The sequence below is a fragment of the Thermobia domestica genome, chromosome 7 (assembly GCF_964235325.1).
Source record: "Thermobia domestica chromosome 7, izTheDome1.hap1.1, whole genome shotgun sequence".
Classification (NCBI taxonomy): Eukaryota; Metazoa; Arthropoda; class Insecta; order Zygentoma; family Lepismatidae; genus Thermobia; species Thermobia domestica.
This window is the reverse complement of record NC_137460.1, coordinates 29,965,157-29,983,351: the sequence shown is the minus strand read 5'-3', so window position 1 is coordinate 29,983,351 and position 18,195 is coordinate 29,965,157. Positions and strand designations below refer to the sequence as shown.

The 18,195-nt window shown below is 36.9% G+C and overlaps 2 protein-coding genes across 2 annotated transcripts in view; one reads left to right on the top strand and one right to left on the bottom strand.

Annotated features, from left to right (window-relative positions):
- The window catches only part of LOC145689964 (uncharacterized), a 41,930-nt gene extending 37,767 nt beyond the window's left edge, over positions 1-4,163 (top strand). Inside the window, exon 3 of the mRNA XM_081764358.1 lies at positions 4,027-4,163. Coding sequence (XP_081620484.1) covers positions 4,027-4,126 — 100 coding nt within the window. The 3' untranslated portion in view covers positions 4,127-4,163. The remainder of the gene's footprint in view (positions 1-4,026) is intronic.
- Positions 1-13,425, bottom strand: part of LOC145689965 (uncharacterized) — a 50,123-nt gene extending 36,698 nt beyond the window's left edge. Inside the window, exon 1 of the mRNA XM_081764359.1 lies at positions 13,109-13,425. Coding sequence (XP_081620485.1) covers positions 13,109-13,165 — 57 coding nt within the window. The 5' untranslated portion in view covers positions 13,166-13,425. The remainder of the gene's footprint in view (positions 1-13,108) is intronic.
- Positions 13,426-18,195: the final 4,770 nt, after the last annotated feature.

The window sequence follows — 18,195 nt, the reverse complement described above, 5'->3', positions numbered from 1 at the left end:
CTATTCCTATCAGAAAATCCCAATTACAGATTTGAATTTTCAGTTGTACTATCATTTAGAATTATTGTTTTTCATTTTAAAACGAGGTGTTAGTAGTATTTTATTTCTAAATTTAATGTGTATTTTGAGGTGCTGTTTCGCCTTATCATGATTCACTGGATGCTTAAAGTGTAGGATGTACTTGGTTTGAGGCGAGAGATGTGTAACAATACAAGCATTTTTATTATAATAATTAAGTAGATCTTTATCATAATATAATGTTTTAGACTCCTTTCACGGTATGCCAGTGGTATCCATCCCCCACTCCCTTATGTTCATGACGCACCCCCCCAATTGTCTATCCGTAGTTGTTCTTCCATGGAAAAATCTTTTCGATTAATTTTTACACCCCCTCCAACATATATAGATTTTACCCCCCCCCCAAATATTTCAATGACGCAGTTTGCGTCATAGCCCTCCTCTGTGGGCACCCCTGGGTGACACCATCAAATCACCTAACATTATTATCAAACACTTTGCAATCCTTCGGCCTACAACACACTATAAACACTCCAACCCGCATTACAGAAAACTCAGAATCTTGTATAGATCAAATTATAATAGATAATGAAACTACTTCCTTTAAAGCAAATAATCTTAACACATCACTCTCCGACCATAATGCAGTTCAAATAAACATAACACTTCAACCCCAAGATCGGAAAATTGATAGAATAGAATTAAGTGGGCAAGAAACTTTCATGAAACGAACGTGGAGTACTTTCAATATCTTAGCAAGGAAGACTGGACGGACACACTACTAGAAAATGACGTAAACAATAAATACAGACAGTTCATTAATACAGTTAGGCACTATTTCGAAATAGCCTTTCCACTTAAAAAGATAAAGGTATATTCTCACAAAACTAGATGCAACTGGATAACACGAGGCATAATTAATTCCTGCATGAGAAAGAAACAACTACATACAATTGTGAAAAGGACGAATAATAGGAAACTAAAAGAATATTTTAATAAATATAGGAGTATTCTTAAAGGTGTAATAAAAGAAGCAAAGAAAATGCACACATCAAATAGGATATCTAAATCTGATAACAAGAACAAAACACTATGGCAAGTAGTAAATGAACAATCAACCGCATCAAAAACGCAAAAAATAGAAATTAAAAAAATAATACAGCATGGCCGAGAAATAACAAATAAACAACATATTGCAAACATACTTAATGATTTTTTTGCCAACGTTGCGAAAACACTCAAATTCTGAGTCTGAAAAGACTAACAACATAAAATTATCTAGTAATTCTGTATCTATATACTTAATACCTACCACGTAATTCTGTATCTATATACAGAGTTAGAAATAAGATCGATTATTAAAAAAATGAAGACGAAAAAATCTGGGCCCGACGATATTCCTTATTACTTGCTTAAAATGTGTGCCGAATATTTTCTTATACCGTTGACTGATATATGCAATTCCTCTCTTGAAACGGGAACATTTCCAGAAGATCTTAAACTTGCAAAAATAAGACCTATACACAAAAAAGGATCAACTACTGACCCAGGAAATTATCGTCCTATCTCTATTCTATCTGTTTTCTCCAAAATTTTAGAAAAAGGTATGTATAACAGATTGGTGCCCTTTTTGGAAAAGAATAATATCTTCACGAAGAGCCAATTCGGGTTTAGGAAGTGCAAATCAATTAACAATGCTGTAGTTGCTTTTCTAAGTGATATATATAAAGCGAGAGAGAGAAGAAATAAAATATATGGAATTTTTCTGGATCTCACAAAAGCCTTTGACCTTGTTAATCACAAAATTTTATTGAATAAATTGCGTAGTTATGGTATTAGAGGTCATGCTAATTTATGGTTGCACTCCTATTTGACTAACCGCCTGCAATATGTAGAAATAGGTCCAACCAAGTCAGAGGTAAGACACATTAGGCACGGAGTTCCACAAGGATCAATATTAGGTCCTATACTTTTCCTTATCTACATTAACGATCTTCCTGATTATATAGTTCCAAACAAAAGCGTACTTTTTGCGGATGATACAAATATTTTAGTTGAAATTCCAAATAACATTTGCTCCGAGGAAATCATATTTAAGAACACGACAGATAAAATTACAGAATGGATAAAAGCAAACCAACTTAACTTAAATGCAGCGAAAACAACTATAATGAGTTTCAATGAAGGGAAACTGAACTCTCTAAATATACATCAAATACGTATAGACGGGGAACTCATACAGGTATCTGACTCTTGTAAATTTTTAGGGATAAAATTATACTCTAAGTTAACATGGGACGATCACGTGAATGATTTGTTGAGGAAACTAAGCGCGAAAATATATCTTATACGTAAAGTTAGTAAGATTCTAACTACAGAAACATTGAAAACAATTTATTTCGGATTGATTCAGTCAATTCTATCGTATGGAATCATTTTCTGGGGTAATACCTGTTATGCAAAGAAAGTGTTTACTATGCAGAAGAAAATGTTACGAATAATGTTATCAGTCCCGTTTCATACACCAAGTAGACCACTGTTTAAGAAACTTAAAATATTAACATTGCCGTGTATATACATTCTAGAAACAACATCATTTATACATATGAATAAACGAAACTTTCAACTCAACTCGGACCTACACGAATACAACACAAGAACAACCAATCATATTCATATCCAAAATTTCCGTCTAACAAGAACTCAAAATTCGTTACACCACATAGGAATAAAACTTTATAATAAATTACCAGATCGTGTCAAACGAATGCCAAACTTGCAGTTTAAAAGACACCTCAAGTTACTGTTACTCAAACATCTTTTCTATGGTTTAGATGAATATCTTCACTGTGATCTTTCTTTATAATGTAAATATTAAAATTTATTTGAATTTTAAAATATATAAAACAAGCTAAATTTATATTTTCTCTAAAAGTACACTTAGTTTGTTTTATTCTTACGTAAATATTTTATATTATTACTTTATATATTGTATTATTATACATTATTTTTTAATAATTGTATTACTAATTGTAGCGTATCTCTTGCAATTATTATTATTATAACTTGTAATAGTAACTGTATGTCTTAACGAAGCCATGAACGCTAAGTTCTTACGGCGGAAAATGAAATAAATAAATAAATAAATACTTGTATGATTGGTAGTCAAAGTAGAAAGAGAATCGAACTCCTGTAGATGCTATAGGTGAAATACAAGACAGATGATGGGAATAATAGGCTCAAATGTAATAAAACAAGAATAAAAATATTGGGTGACAATTGTAATGAGATGATTTAACTTAACATATATTCCTTCTTTAACCCAAAATATAGGTCTCAGAAAATAGAGAATTTAGACCTACAGAATGCTGAAAACTTATGAATAATCATATATTTTTCATATAAAAGTAGGAGACTATTAACTCCTGTAGACCTGAAATATAAATGAAAATCGGTCCATCAATTCTTAAAGATAACTTGTCCGAAGTGAGACGTAAGATAATATACTGTACACTGGTGCAAATCCAAGGGTTGAGGGGGACATTTCCCCTACAATCTTGGAACTGAGGGGAACTGTCTTCCACAATAATCCGATTTTAATTTTTTGGGGGGGGAGAAATGTGGTGATTTGTGCATTGCCATAAAGGAAAGTGAGATTAAATTTATATCCCCTTAGAATAAATCTCATTTCTGCCAGCCTTCCAATGTTGAAGACAACTCTCTTCCCCGAGTCAACCACAGCAGTGTTTTTCAACTTCGTAAATGTTTTGAACATCGCTCAGAAAAAGCAACGTTCTCTCTCGTCCCCCAATGTTGAAGACAGATTTGCAAATCAGGTACTGTATATAAAAGTATTTTGGAATTTTGCTTATTAAAAGTACTGAGAAAAATTAATTTATGCGTTCTGTTGAAACGTGTTTGCGATGAAAGTGAACGTTTTAATATTTTTAACATGTTTTTGTAAAGAAATATAAATAATTTCACCGTAAAAATGTTTTGCTTTTTCAGGATGTTCCCAGTTCTCTGGAAAATTATCGGTGGTATGATTAACGCTTCACAAAAAATGTGTAAAGATAAGAACTATCCCAGTCGATACAGCTTTGGCTAAACAAAATAATATTACTGAGTGTTAATGCTGATAGACAGTGTTCGAGAAAATGGAAGAAAATGAATTTATTTGTAAACCCGAAATTCAATAATATACCAGTGCCATATCATCAACTGAGCTAGAACTGATACTAAAATATACTCTCATTCAAATCTTTATTGCAACATCAATAAAGTTCATAATTATAACCTTATGGATTATTCACTTCTACATTTTATATTCTCATTAATTAACCCTTCCAGTACCAAGACTGGATTAATTTGACCCAGATGATTTTCATAAAGAAATGCTATAATTTCAAAGAGCCGTTGTGGGCTAATATTTTAGGCATTCCTCCATTAACAACGATTTTCACTTTTGGAAACCATTTCAATAAAATTCATATACAAAATAAGCACTAAAAAAATATGGCAGTTATTGTACTTAAGTCAATGTCGCCGTCGGTAGATGAAAGTTACAGCACGTGAAGGTCACGTGCTACAACATGAGTAAATCAACGTATGAATAAACTGCAGCAGGTACACGCTGTTGTACTCACCTTTTGCGCGTGATTAGCGTGTGATAATCTGTTATGGTAGTTCAGTGCAGAAACACCACTTACCTTGTTATAAATTAATGACTGTGTTTGTTGTAATAAACTATGTACATTCCTCTACACATTTGATTTATTGGAATTACGTAGTTAGCTTACACAAGTGCATGCTCTATGAACTACTTGCACACTGTTCCCACTGTCACAAAAGTTTTACTCACAAACTTTACACTACTATATATTTGACAGACTATATATCTGACACAATCTACGTTGTCTATATTTAATTTTCACAATAACACAGCCTTCGTTATAGCCCGGAGAACTTAATACTTTCGGTTTGGCTTTTTGCACATCAGTCGGCCGAAAACACCTACCATTCCTCTCTTCTTCTTCTTCTTTTCTACCCGGTTAGTTTTTATTCTCTTGATACCGACTGAGTATTGTCCTCACCTACGGGTGTAAACGTACTGCGACAAATGGTGCCCAGCGGGGCTATTCCACGATGATCAATAAATCCTTGTGGATTCGAACCCACACTCCTTACTGTGGATAAACATCTTTCAATATCTTTACTTTAGTGACACCCTGTATGAAACATAATTAAATACTGCTAAACTAAGACATGAACATACTAACTTAAACGAACAAAAAACAAAGAAAAGACAAGCAAGGTACACGAAAAATCACTAATAACACACTTTACATACAACTTATTACTTTCTGGACTGTCCGAACAATTGCTATTTACACACGTCCATTGTGGTTCTGCTCACTCCGCTCCAACCATTTCCTTTTAACTTCTGGGGTTGGGTTCCAAATTTTCACATTGTCCATGGATTCAAGTGGTAAGGTTTGTCCATTCTGTGGATCTTCCAGAAGAAGAACTTTATCATTTAAAATATCTCTACATATATAAGGACCTTTGAAAATGTTGAAGAATTTCTTGATCTTCAATTGAGGTAAGTTGCTTAAGTTATGCTGCCGGACAAAAACAAGGTCTCCTCTATGGACTACCGGTCTATGCTTTTGCTGGCTGTTATGGCGATCGTTGTCCCGGTTTATCTTATACTTCTTTCTCATGCTGGCCATTAATAACTTTCCTTTCCAGTCTCTCTGATACACTTCGTGATCAATAATCCGGTCTTGCATTCCGAAGTAGCGATTGGCTGCTGCATTGTCATCTATATTCAGCATCAGGGCAGCTGGCGACGTCCCCAGTGAACTAGAAATCGCATGGTTCATCAGCCTGACGCACTGTTGGAGATGATAATACCACTTGTCATGATGGCTGCTACACAAGTTTCGTATCAACTTAACCAGGTCTCCGTGGTTCCTTTCACCGTAGTTACTTTGGGGATGGTATCTAGTGGTATAGTGAACTTTGATGTTCCATTGGTCCATTCTATCTACAAATTTCTTGCTTTTGAATACCATGCCATTATCACATACTACTGCTTCAGGGATATCTAAATGTTTAAAGTAATCTTCCAGACTACGTAGGACTGCGTTTGTGTTTGCATTTCTAACTGGATAAGTTACCAAATAACCTGTGAATCCTTCTGTTACAGTTAGAACGTATTTATAGCCATTATGACTTGTAGGCCAAGGACCTAAGAAATCTAAACAAATCCACTGTCGCACTCTGTCAGGGTGCATGGGTTTCAACAAACGAGCCGTAGGGTGATAGTCAGGTTTTATCCTCATGAATTGATCACAATTAGCTATATGGTTCTTTACGTCAACTCTGCAACTCTTCCATTAGAACGATTCTTGGATTTTGGCCAATGTTCTATCAAATCCCCAATGTCCAGCGTTATCATGGTATGCCTTCACTACACATGGCACCAACACCTTAGGTATGCATATTCTCCACTTGTCAGGAAAGTGATAGTCCTTTATCCTTAGTATTCCATGGTCGATTTGATAGTGTTCTTTATATCTCCTGAGTTTATCTTCTGAGTCGTTGTGTCCTTCCAAAGCCTGAATAATAGGTAAGAGTCGTTCATCCTTTCTCTGTGCATCCTGTAGTTCACGTGGTTTGACTGCAAGAACTTCATTTCTAAACGTCTGGTATGTATGGATGTGGTATTTTTGTTCATCTTTGGCTGCTACTCGGGAGAGAGCATCTAGTCCTATATTGTGTGTCCCTTTCACATGAACAACTTCATAATCATATTGCTGCAGTTCCACGCTCCATCTGAGCAACCTCGAGTTCCATTTCTTAGCATTTCTTAACCAGGACAAGGCTTGGTTGTCACATAAAATTTTGAATTTATGTCTAGCAGTAATTTGGACCACTTTCAAACTGCAAATATTATTGCTAGGCATTCAAGTTCCGAAGAGCAGTAATTCTTCTCAGCCGTTGTTAGTGTACGACTAGCATAGTGTATCACTTTCATTTTCCCACTCTGAACCTGTTGGAGGGATGCTGCTAGCGAAACATGTGAAGCATCAGTTCTAATAATAAATTCACTATTCAAATCAGGATGGGCTAACATGACATCTTCGCCTACCATCTGCTTCAACGTCTCGAAAACTGCTCACATTCTTCATTCCATCTCCATTTCTTGCCTTTCTTCAGGAGAGTGTACAGAGGTGCGGCTACTTCAGCTAAATTCTCTAGGAACCGATGTTGGTACTGCAGGAACCCCAAGAAGCGTTGTAACATCTTTATACTGGTGGGCCGAGGATATTGAAGTATTGGCTTGATGGCTTCCGGATCCTTCTTGATCCCTTTCGGTGTTACAACATACCCTAGGAAACGCCTAACCATTCGACAAAAACTTGATTTCCTTAAGTTCAGGTTGAGATTGGCTTCACGAATAGCTTGGAATAATATCCTGAGGTGTTTTACATGTTCATCGAAGCTGTCGTCTGCAATTTGAAGATCATCTATATATCTGACAAACGATGAACCAAGTTGTTGGATCGGTAGCACGTGTTGCAATGCCAAAGCCAGAGCCGATGATCCATTAATATAACCGTAGGGCACGACGGTAAATTCCCAATTTTTACCTTCGAAATTGAAAGCGGTAAACTGTCTGGACTCGGGATGTAATGGTATCCCATGGTAACTTTGGACGAGATCAATTTGTGTTTGGTAGGGCTTATACTGAATCTTAGCAAATATATCTTCGATAGGCTCCGCTTTAATAGGTTTCAACGATACGTGCTTGTTCACTTCACGGAGGTCTAAGCACATTCTTATATTGTCCGTTCCCTTCTTTGGGACGACAAGGATCGGATTGCAATGTATAGACTCACTGGGCTGGATTAACCCTGCTACGAAAAGTTTCTGTATCTCTTGTCTAATCTGTGGGCGATACTTCAAAGGGATGGAATATTGCCGGCGTACAATTGCACCATCCGTTTTTACCTCCATCTTATACTGATAACCTCTGCAACGTCCTGGATGATCCTTAAATATATCACGATATTCGCTAAGTAAATTAAATAATCTTCCTTTTTGGTCTTCATCTAAGGCGTCTGCATTCCGAACCACTTCTTTCAGCTCTTCTTCATTGGGCATGTCATACAATGGCTGGCATGACTTGTCCTTCTTCTGATTATGACACAGATAGACTTCTTCAGCGTTCTCTTCATCTGGTAATATAGGTATCATCTTGCATATACTATCATTTGTCAACGACTTCAACATTACAGTCTTATCTCGGAAATTTATAATGGCTCCTAACTTCTCCAGGGTATCTAATCCTAATAGCAAGTCCTGGCTCATCTTTTTAACAACAAACACTCGTATAATCATTTCAATATCTTCGATGTTTGCCAAGATTTCAATTTGACCAAGAACTTTTCTACCTTTACCCGAGTAATCTACTAAAGTGATATCCGATGCAGGAAATAACCGAGGATGAGACACATCATAACTCACCTTTTGCCACGCTTCTTGAGTCATCAATGACACTTCACTTCCGGTGTCTAAGAGAGAGACTAAGGTCACTCCGTTTACCTTAACCTTAATCTTTGAACTTGAGTGTACCACCTCTTCTACCAGTCCTTTATCATAATCATCTTCAACATCACTTCGTTCCTCGGGGTTACTACTAGCATGTGAAAAGCACACTAGATATCTTTGCTGAGGGGCCCTAAGCCTTTCCGTGGGCGTGGGTTGCGAGCCTACCAACCCACGGTCGATGCATTCCCCGGTTGGTTGCCGTTTTTTCCTCTGATGTGTTCCGTCTCATTCCATTGTGCATGATGGGTTAAATTACTATTGTCCCTCAAAAGGCTATTAACCGCAGGTAGATCACTTTGTCTGGATCTTACTTCAAATTGGTTCCTGATCTCTTCGTTCATCCCTTCTTCGGATGCCGATCCGTCACTCTTGTATCTTCTCCGCTGAAATCGTTTCCCCTTGCGTTTGTTGTCCTGCGTCGATTTCTTCTGCTGTTGGTAGCCTCCTTCCTCGTCACTTTGTGCAGTCCGTTTGCTAGGCTTGCTCTTCACAACTTGGTGCACACTAGGTTTAGGACTCGCTTTATGGTAACTCTTATCTTGACGGTTCTTCAACTCACAATTTCGTAAAGACTCTACACGCTCGATACTAGACAAAAATTCGGGGAAAGACTGCGCCGGTTTAATCACAAACACCTCACGGTATTTCCATGGTAGTAACGCAGTGACGTCTGATAACAGATACGTTTCCGATAACGTAGGACACAAGTCACGCAACTTCTGAAACTGTTCAATTGCAAACTGCTTCACAGACTGGTTCACCCTTGGGTCAAACTTAGTGTTCTTATAAGCTGCTAACTTACTCGATATAACCTGAGTTGATTGAAACGTATCTAAAAGAGATATCTTGAATTCTTGATAAGTCTTAAATGGCTTGGGTTGTAGTTTGAACCACGACTGTGCCGGTTCGTCAAGTACTAATGGGATGATACTTAGTAACTGGGCATGGGACATATTCATAACTTTAGCTTCTTCTTCAATCTTGCTTAAAAATGACGATACCAAGGGACCGTTAAATTCACCTGAGAAGCGTGAAAGATGCTTCATATCACTCATTCTCAATAGCGTTACACTTCCACTGGAAACCTTTGAACACGGTAGTTATTTATGGTTAATATTTTCTACGACTTTTCCTGGATAGACTCTTTTCTTTTTATTGGGTGTACCATTAAATGGTCGGTCATTGTTCCAATTGGGCATGTTTGGCGATTCGTCATTAGACCACACTGAAATACTCGGTCGTCCATCTTGGGTTATTGAATTTACTTCTGATATATTATGGTGTGATGATTCCTGTCTTCGGTGTTTTCTATTTCTACAACATCGCGAAACTAACTCATCTTGATTCGAAGAACCCTCTGAGTCACTGTCTGGGCTTGGATCAACGATTTGGTTCAATGGTCGCTCTGTCGCTTTCGATGTTTTGGGTAGTTCAAATTGGTAATTAACCATATGGTCCAATTTCTGCTTCAAATTTTGGATTTGTAGTTCCTGTTCACCTTGACGTTTCTGAATTTCCACCTGATTTACTTGCATCTCTTCCATGTCCTTCCTCATTGTCTGCTGCTGATCCTGCAGCTCATTGCTAGTAGTCTTCAGTGTTTCCACTTCAATATACAATCGACTGACACCTTCTTGCACTGTTTGCATAATCTGACTTACTTCGTTTAATCCGGAGCGTAAGCCTGCTATCTGCACTTCTGTAGTGTCACGGCCACCGCCTCCTCGATTCACTTACCTGCCTGTTCATTCTTTTCAAAAACCATTGTCTCCCGCGTGAACGCTTGTTTTCTAATTTCGACGCTAGAGTGCAGCACGTACTGCCCATTTTTTGTGAGTAAATCTCTATGGTTTGCATAGGAATGACCACACTTTTCCAATAGTTTAGAAAAGAAAATGGTCTTATATTGTTGGGTATCATTCTGCAAAGCAAGAAAAGGCAAGTTGGAATACAATGGAGTGTTATTTCATGAAATACCAACCGATAATGAACTATGTAAGAAAATTAATAGGGGTATACATAAGGAATACTAGATTTTCCGTTTCTTCCTCAAGCCTTTGACAGTTGCATATACGAAACTCTCTAAGTCAATAAACTAACTGTATACTCCACATTTGATGAGTTCAACAATGGGGTATATTAACGAGGAGTTATAAAATGAAAAAAAAATCCAGTATTAGACTTCCAAACTATACTATGTATAAGTGTTGGCAGTCTTATAGAACGGCTATGTCCTTCGGTTGACAGGTATCAGAGCAAAAACGGCAAGAGCTATCGACATGCAGTTTTCGGGGATCGATTCAGTGTTCTAGGAATATTTTCCATCTCCTTGGACTACCTTGTACTTAAGCCGGAAGTGGTTGAAATCGACCACTTCCAGTTTCAACAGTAAAGCTTATAACTCAAAACGGTGATAGTAGCCACAAACTGTTTTCGGAAATTGATTCATGGTCTCAGGGAAATAACCCATCTGCATCCCTATATCTTAGTAAAACTGGAAGTTGAAGAAATTCAGTACTACGTCCAGTTTCAATGTTGATTTTCATATAGCAAAAACGGTAAGAGATTTTACGAAAGGTTTCTCAGAAATCGATTCAGTTCCAAGAATGTACTTCATGTCTTCAATATAGTATTCAATTTGCATAGCTTGGAAGTCTACTGTAGTTTCACTGTCTGAAACGATACTCACTTGTATATTTTGGATATTGTTGCTCTCCAGACAAGATTTAAGCTACTTCATCTCAAGAAGCTGTTGCTATATTGTGAGACAGCTTTGTCATCTCGTTTCTCATAGACAGTTGCTGTTTCGTATCGTGGGCAACACTAAATTTAATACTGAAACAATGTACAATTTGGCTTAGAGTAAAAACAATAAATATAACATGTTGTGGTGAGGTTTGCGATAGCCCAAAGTCTGGAAAGTGTATTAGAAAAGGTACAATTCTTTGTGTTTCACATTTGTATTAGTAATGAGTAGTATTGGGGTTTCAACTTCCTTATTATATATATATGGTGGCCCAAAAGTAGGTATGCAGTAACCTACTGACCAGCCCATTGCTTTTTATATCATTTCTTATTGCTATCCATAAGGTAGACTTAGTTTCTTTATTATTTATTCTTAATGTCTTTGTACTTATATCTTAAGCTCGGAACAGCCGAAACAAATCAACCTATAAGCTAGAATGATATACCTGATCGATTCCGGGGTGTAGGCGTATACCTACTTTTGAGCCACCCTGTATAATCACAATTATAGTTAATGGCGCCGATTTCTCTCAGTAAATTTGGGAGGGGGGCATTCAGATGCAGAAGACATATATGAGGATTTTAAGACAAATTGCACTCAAATTATACCAAATATCGCATATTCATAAGTACCATGCGGGGGGCCGGGACCCCCGCCCCCCAGGATCGGCACCCTTGCTTATAGCATCAGAGTTCCTTCACACGAGAGCATAAAATTATATATTCTATATATATTCTATTTAGGCCAATATATGATTGTGCGTATTCTTTCATTTTTGTGCCTCAGCCGTAACATCAACAAATGTGTTCCTATTTGAACTTTTTTTTTTTTGGTACTTCAATGACTACCGCATATTATATCCTTTACGCAAACCATTTAGATTTCTTTACATTCTTTCTATTAACATGTATTGTATACGTACAAATGTCAAACTGCAACGCTATAGGATTGACTGTCAAACGGTAGGATGCCATGGTAGGACCTGCCATCTAGTGGCGAATTCGTGACGAAAGGTACACGCATTTTTTGGCTGATTGAGCAGGCAGCTAAAGGGAGCGGACGGATGCAGAAGGCAGTGGTCACGGCAATCAGATATCTCTTCACGGAGTGTCTGTAATTGATTTTTCACCTCTTCTTAATTACTATTTACTTCAGCCTGCACTAACATAATGTCGGTACTCAAATCCTGTTGTAATGACTGTAACTTCACTGCTGTGTCTTCTTGGAATGACTTGAACTGGTCACCAATTTCTTTGCGAATGTTTTCATTACCTTGTTGTAATGATTGCAACTTTACTGTTGTGTCTTGTTGAAATGAGTGTAACTGTTCGGCCATATCTTTCAGCAACACTTGAAGAATGTCCATGTTTTCTGTCGTTGTTTGGTTGTCTGCACTCGCCTCCATACTTACACTGTATAATTTACCACTTCTAAGCCTAATGTTGGCTTTAGTAACTTCGATGCACTGTTACACTAATACCGTTCAGATGTAAACACACTTATAGCACTAATTCACACGCGGATGTGTGTGAGTTTTGAGTCGAACATAATCTTTATGTCACCGTCGGTAGATGAAAGTTACAGCACGTGAAGGTCACGTGCTACAACATGAGTAAATCAACGTATGAATAAACTGCAGCAGGTACACGCTGTTGTACTCACCTTTTGCGCGTGATTAGCGTGTGATAATCTGTTATGGTAGTCCAGTGCAGAAACACAACTTACCTTGTTATAAATTAATGACTGTTTGTTGTAATAAACTATGTACATTCCTCTACACATTTGATTTATTGGAATTACGTAGTTAGCTTACACAAGTGCATGCTCTATGAACTACTTGCACACTGTTCCCACTGTCACAAAAGTTTTACTCACAAACTTTACACTACTATATATTTGACAGACTATATATCTGACACAATCTACGTTGTCTATATTTAATTTTCACAATAAAACAGCCTTCGTTATAGCCCGGAGAACTTAATACTTTCGGTTTTGGCATTTTGCACATCAGTCGGCCGAAAACACCTACCATTCCTCTCTTTTTCTTCTTCTTTTCTACCCGGTTAGTTTTTATTCTCTTGATACCGACTGAGTATTGTCCTCACCTACGGGTGTAAACGTACTGCGACATCAATTTGAACCTGGCTTGGTACTCCGCAGCACGACACACACAAATAACATATTTTATTATTATTATTAATAGTAATATTTTGCTGATTGAAACTGCATTTTTTCTTTCACCTGCAACAATTACTTTCCCGTTCTACCGAGCTTTGTTTGAGGTGAGAATAATAGAAAGTTTTATTTTAGCAAACTTTTTTCCCCACCCTTTTCCCCTCCACACTTAAGGCTGTACATTTCTTTCTGAGCAGTTGCTACATTGTTGTTCAGTTCCCTACAATATCTGGCTTTGTTTTCAGCAAGCCATGTGATTTTACACCTTTCAAAAGTGTGCAATCTGCCACAAGTTTTTTATGGAAAGGACGATAGATTTTTAAAAACTGAGGAGAATTTTGACTAAAGATTGTCCATGTGTATTGCCGTTTTCAAAATAACCACCAAGATATGGTACCTCTATCAGATAAAACGTCTTTTCGACGAGAGTTTCTGACGAACATTTCTGTGTACAAAATGTTAGTGCATTGTTATTTAATAATTCAAACAACACTGTTTTAATTACTTTTATTCCTTAACAGTGAATATTTGAGATGGGTAAACGTTTAAGGGCTTTGCTTGGAGCTTCAGTTTTCGTGCGTTAACCGGCCTTGGGGGCCAGCACGACAACACCATTCTATGTACAGTCTAAGAGGAAAGTAAATGTATATGTTTTTTAAGTCTGGCGTTCCTGTGCTCTAACAATGAAGATTATGAGAATTAATCAAACATTTAGTAAGGTAAGGAGAAAAGTCTAATCTGAATAAAACTTTGCAGAGGGGGACAAGCTGTGAATACGAATAGTGCATAGTGTATATAAAAGACGACATAGAACAGAAAGCCAGAAAGAGCTGCTAAACATAGAAAAAGGAGTAAACATTGTCGAAGTGGGAACAAATTACAAATACAAACAAATACGCCGACAACTAAACATCTGCCAACCAGTGATCTTGGTGTAGTGGTTAATGTGCTGTATTACAAATGCAAAGGACGTCAGTTCGAATCCACTCCAAGGAGAACATTTTTTGGTAATAATGCGTACAGTTCACGAGAGATGGTAAAAGAGATCGTATTATCCGTTTAATATGTTAAATAAAAATGAGATAAAAATTTCACTGACATTTATTAGAGAAGTGAAACTATGAAAACGAGGAAGTAGGTATATCTAATCAGGGGTATGTATCAGAGGGCGGTGAAAGGAAAAACGAAGTTTTCCCGAATTTCGAACATGTGTATTTCTACAATAGGCAAATTTCTTAAGAAATGTGCCTATTGCAGAGACCATCATGTCAGAAATGCCGCAAAATTTCTAGGCACTTGTGCTGATCATCACCCTCTGAGACGGAAACCACCTTCAGTTTGAAAGTTTCTCCCTGTGTGTCTATCTATCTATCTATCTATCTATATATATATATATATATATATATATATATATATATATATATATATATATATATATATATAACGTTTCGTTGTGAATGCCATGATTGCCGTAACTTTCAGCGGATTGAGACCAAACTTGGCACAAACATTAACTGTTGAAATATCTTGAAGGAGGTCGTTAGCAGAGTTGGCGTGGTCAATGAAAACTTGACCCAGGAGCCACTGACCCACCGTGATCCACCATGACCCAATCTGACCCACCATGACCGACCACCCACCGTAAACCCACCACCCACCATGAAACTGTCATCCACGGTGACCTATTCTGACTCACCAAAATCCATCGTCATCAACTCTGAACACGATCCACGGCTTCTGTACTGACTAAAGAGTTTACACTTGTAATAATACAAGATTGTGAAATTGTTACTAATCAGAGTTTGAATTTCTAGTCAATCGCTCAAGCACCACTCTGTTACAATAACGGTGGATCTGACCTTTAGGATATAATATGGTAAAGTGTTTGTCAGTGAGGAAATTGAAACAGCCCGAGGTGGGGGAAATTAGTGTGTGTCTCAAATATACTAAGAGAGTATTCCTGCGAGTGTTAGTTTCTGAACGCATTCCGAAAGAAACTTCTATTCGCAGGAAAATACCCCTGTACAATATGGAAAAGGTTATGGTTTCTCAGTTCACTGTATTTTTCTCACAAAAGACTTGAAAAATAAGTTATTCATAGTGTATAAAGGTGCTCGAGTACCCTATGTGAGAGCATCTCCATTAAGTATGCTCATAATTGTAATTTGTGTAATTACTAAAACACCACCTTAAATTTAAGTTACAAATATGCATAATTGCAATTATTATGAATATTTATTCAAAGTAGTTTACCTAAAGCAAAGGAGAGACTTATTAAAAATTAGGTACAAAGTTGAATAACATAAATAAGCTATTAGTAATACAAGTATACATTATCCATAACTCGTAATTTGCCACCTTAAAACAAATCTGAAATCGGGTTTATTTCCTGTTGGTAACTTTTTCGTGGTAAATCTTCCCCATCGGAATAATGACCATCCTTCAGCCAAGAAATAACTAGTTCGTCTACTATGAGCTTGTCTAGCAGTGGGTCATTAATATTGATGAACAACAAGTTAGACAATGTTTGAGCACTTAGTCTATTTCTAATATCAGTCATCTGTAAATTCATAAGGGGAAATCCCCGTTCGCACTCTGTCGTGGAAATTGATAATACTTCTGCCCGATTTCTGCAACTCCTCATGGACAAACTGCTTGTTAGACTTAAGTGTGATAGCGATTTTTCTTGGTCAGTTTTGAAATGCTCAGCAAGAAGTATCATCTCTCCATCACCATACAACATATTTTGCACATCCACCATCCACTATTTATACTATGGATACGTAGAGTAAAACTGCACGCTGTACTCGATATCGACCATATATCCTATCACCCTCAATGTGGATTCCTAGTATTTTCGTTACTAATACATTCCATCCCCAGTATATTAAAATTCGCCACCACTAGAAAATAAAAAATAATAAACCTCTGGAATCCACTGATGGGGAAAAAATTGATTCAACAGTTATTCATATTACATCATGAGAATGTTATTCTAATGCCTTTTACATGTTTTTCCCTGGTGGTGTTTGCCTACAATTCCTAGTTAGCATAGGTAAAGTTGAGGAGCGCTACCGTTTATTCTTTCCATTTATGATCTAACGACTTCTGCATTTTTAGTTTCTCACCTGTCCACCAGCTACGCACACATTTATAACATGCTTGCAAACTTATGTTATAAGTACAATAAGTACATAAACCACGTACGAATCTGTGCTAAATGGCCAAAACAACCTAAGTTTATATCTATTCCGAATCGAAGCAGGGCACAATTTGAGGAATCGCTCTTTTTTGTCCGCGAAAGCAGGCACATTAGCGATGGTGGTGTGTGCATAAGCAAGGACCACTGTTTAAAATATCACCCTCCTGTTTTGCGTTGCAATTTCTCAAAATAAATTCGTTACACATGTAAGTAATCTGTGATTATAGAAACAGTGTTAAAATGTATTGTTCATAATTATGCAATTATAATGCAAAACTAGGTTGTAGTGATAACCTACTACAGATTGGTACGTATTTTTTGTACTAATTTGCTAATCACTCCAGCAGATGGTTCTACCGAATTTTGACGCTTTTTTTACATTTTCAGGTTAGATCAGAGCTTTCTTTTACCAGAGCATGCACTAAATGAAAAGCGCCAATATTTTCGGATGGCTCAGTAACGTATAAATAAAGTGTGGACGTATAGCACAAAAAACTACTGTATATAAAAAAACAAGTTATGCTAGGTGGGCCCTAAATAGCACGAATGCTATCTAACCTAGTTAAAGTAGGAGCGTAGTAGAGAGGCCCGAGCGTTTGCGCCCATAGGGAGCAGGCGCGTCAGCGACGGGGTATACACATAAACGAGGACAGTGGAATAGCACACTTACACATACTATAATTTCTTTATCGCTAATAATTAACTTTAATATGGTGTGATAGATGGTAATTACTTATATTCACACTTTCATTCCTTCATGAAAAATATTTCACGTCGTTTTTTACCTATAAATTTTCTATTTGGTAGAACTGCCTGCTGAAGTGAATCATTAATTTGCTTTCACGTATACCTACCATCGCAAATATGCCTGTTCACTACGGACGCACTTCGAATATAGCTCAGAAGCTTTACCTTGGCGTAAACCGTAATATGTTCAAAAATATCTTGTAATGAGTAGCTTGCGAAGTTTGGTTTGTGGCTTTGAGACGTGTGGCTTTCACTATAGTAGCTAAGTTTCTATGTGTCTTATACAATTGTACTCAATTGGTTAATAAAATTCTAGGAATAACTGGATAATGAGTTTTACGAGGAATAACTGGATAAGTTTTTCGCTGTTTGCATGGAATTTTGACAAGAAAATACAGTATTTATAGACATAACATGTATGCCCCCTAACGTTAATCTTTATTTAAAATTGTTTAGAATATACATTATCGAAAATGCTGTCCTGATTTTGTCAAAAAAAAAACACATAGTAGTTTATTTCTAGTGGGTTCTCTATTGTAAAGCTACAGCCTCGCAGATTTTCTAGCTACATATCCTCCTTATTTCTTTTTGCTAGTTAACACTTTACCTGAAAATTAAAAGAACTGTATTCCTAAAACTTCAGAACATTTATTTCATTTTATTGATATACATTATATCAAGGAAA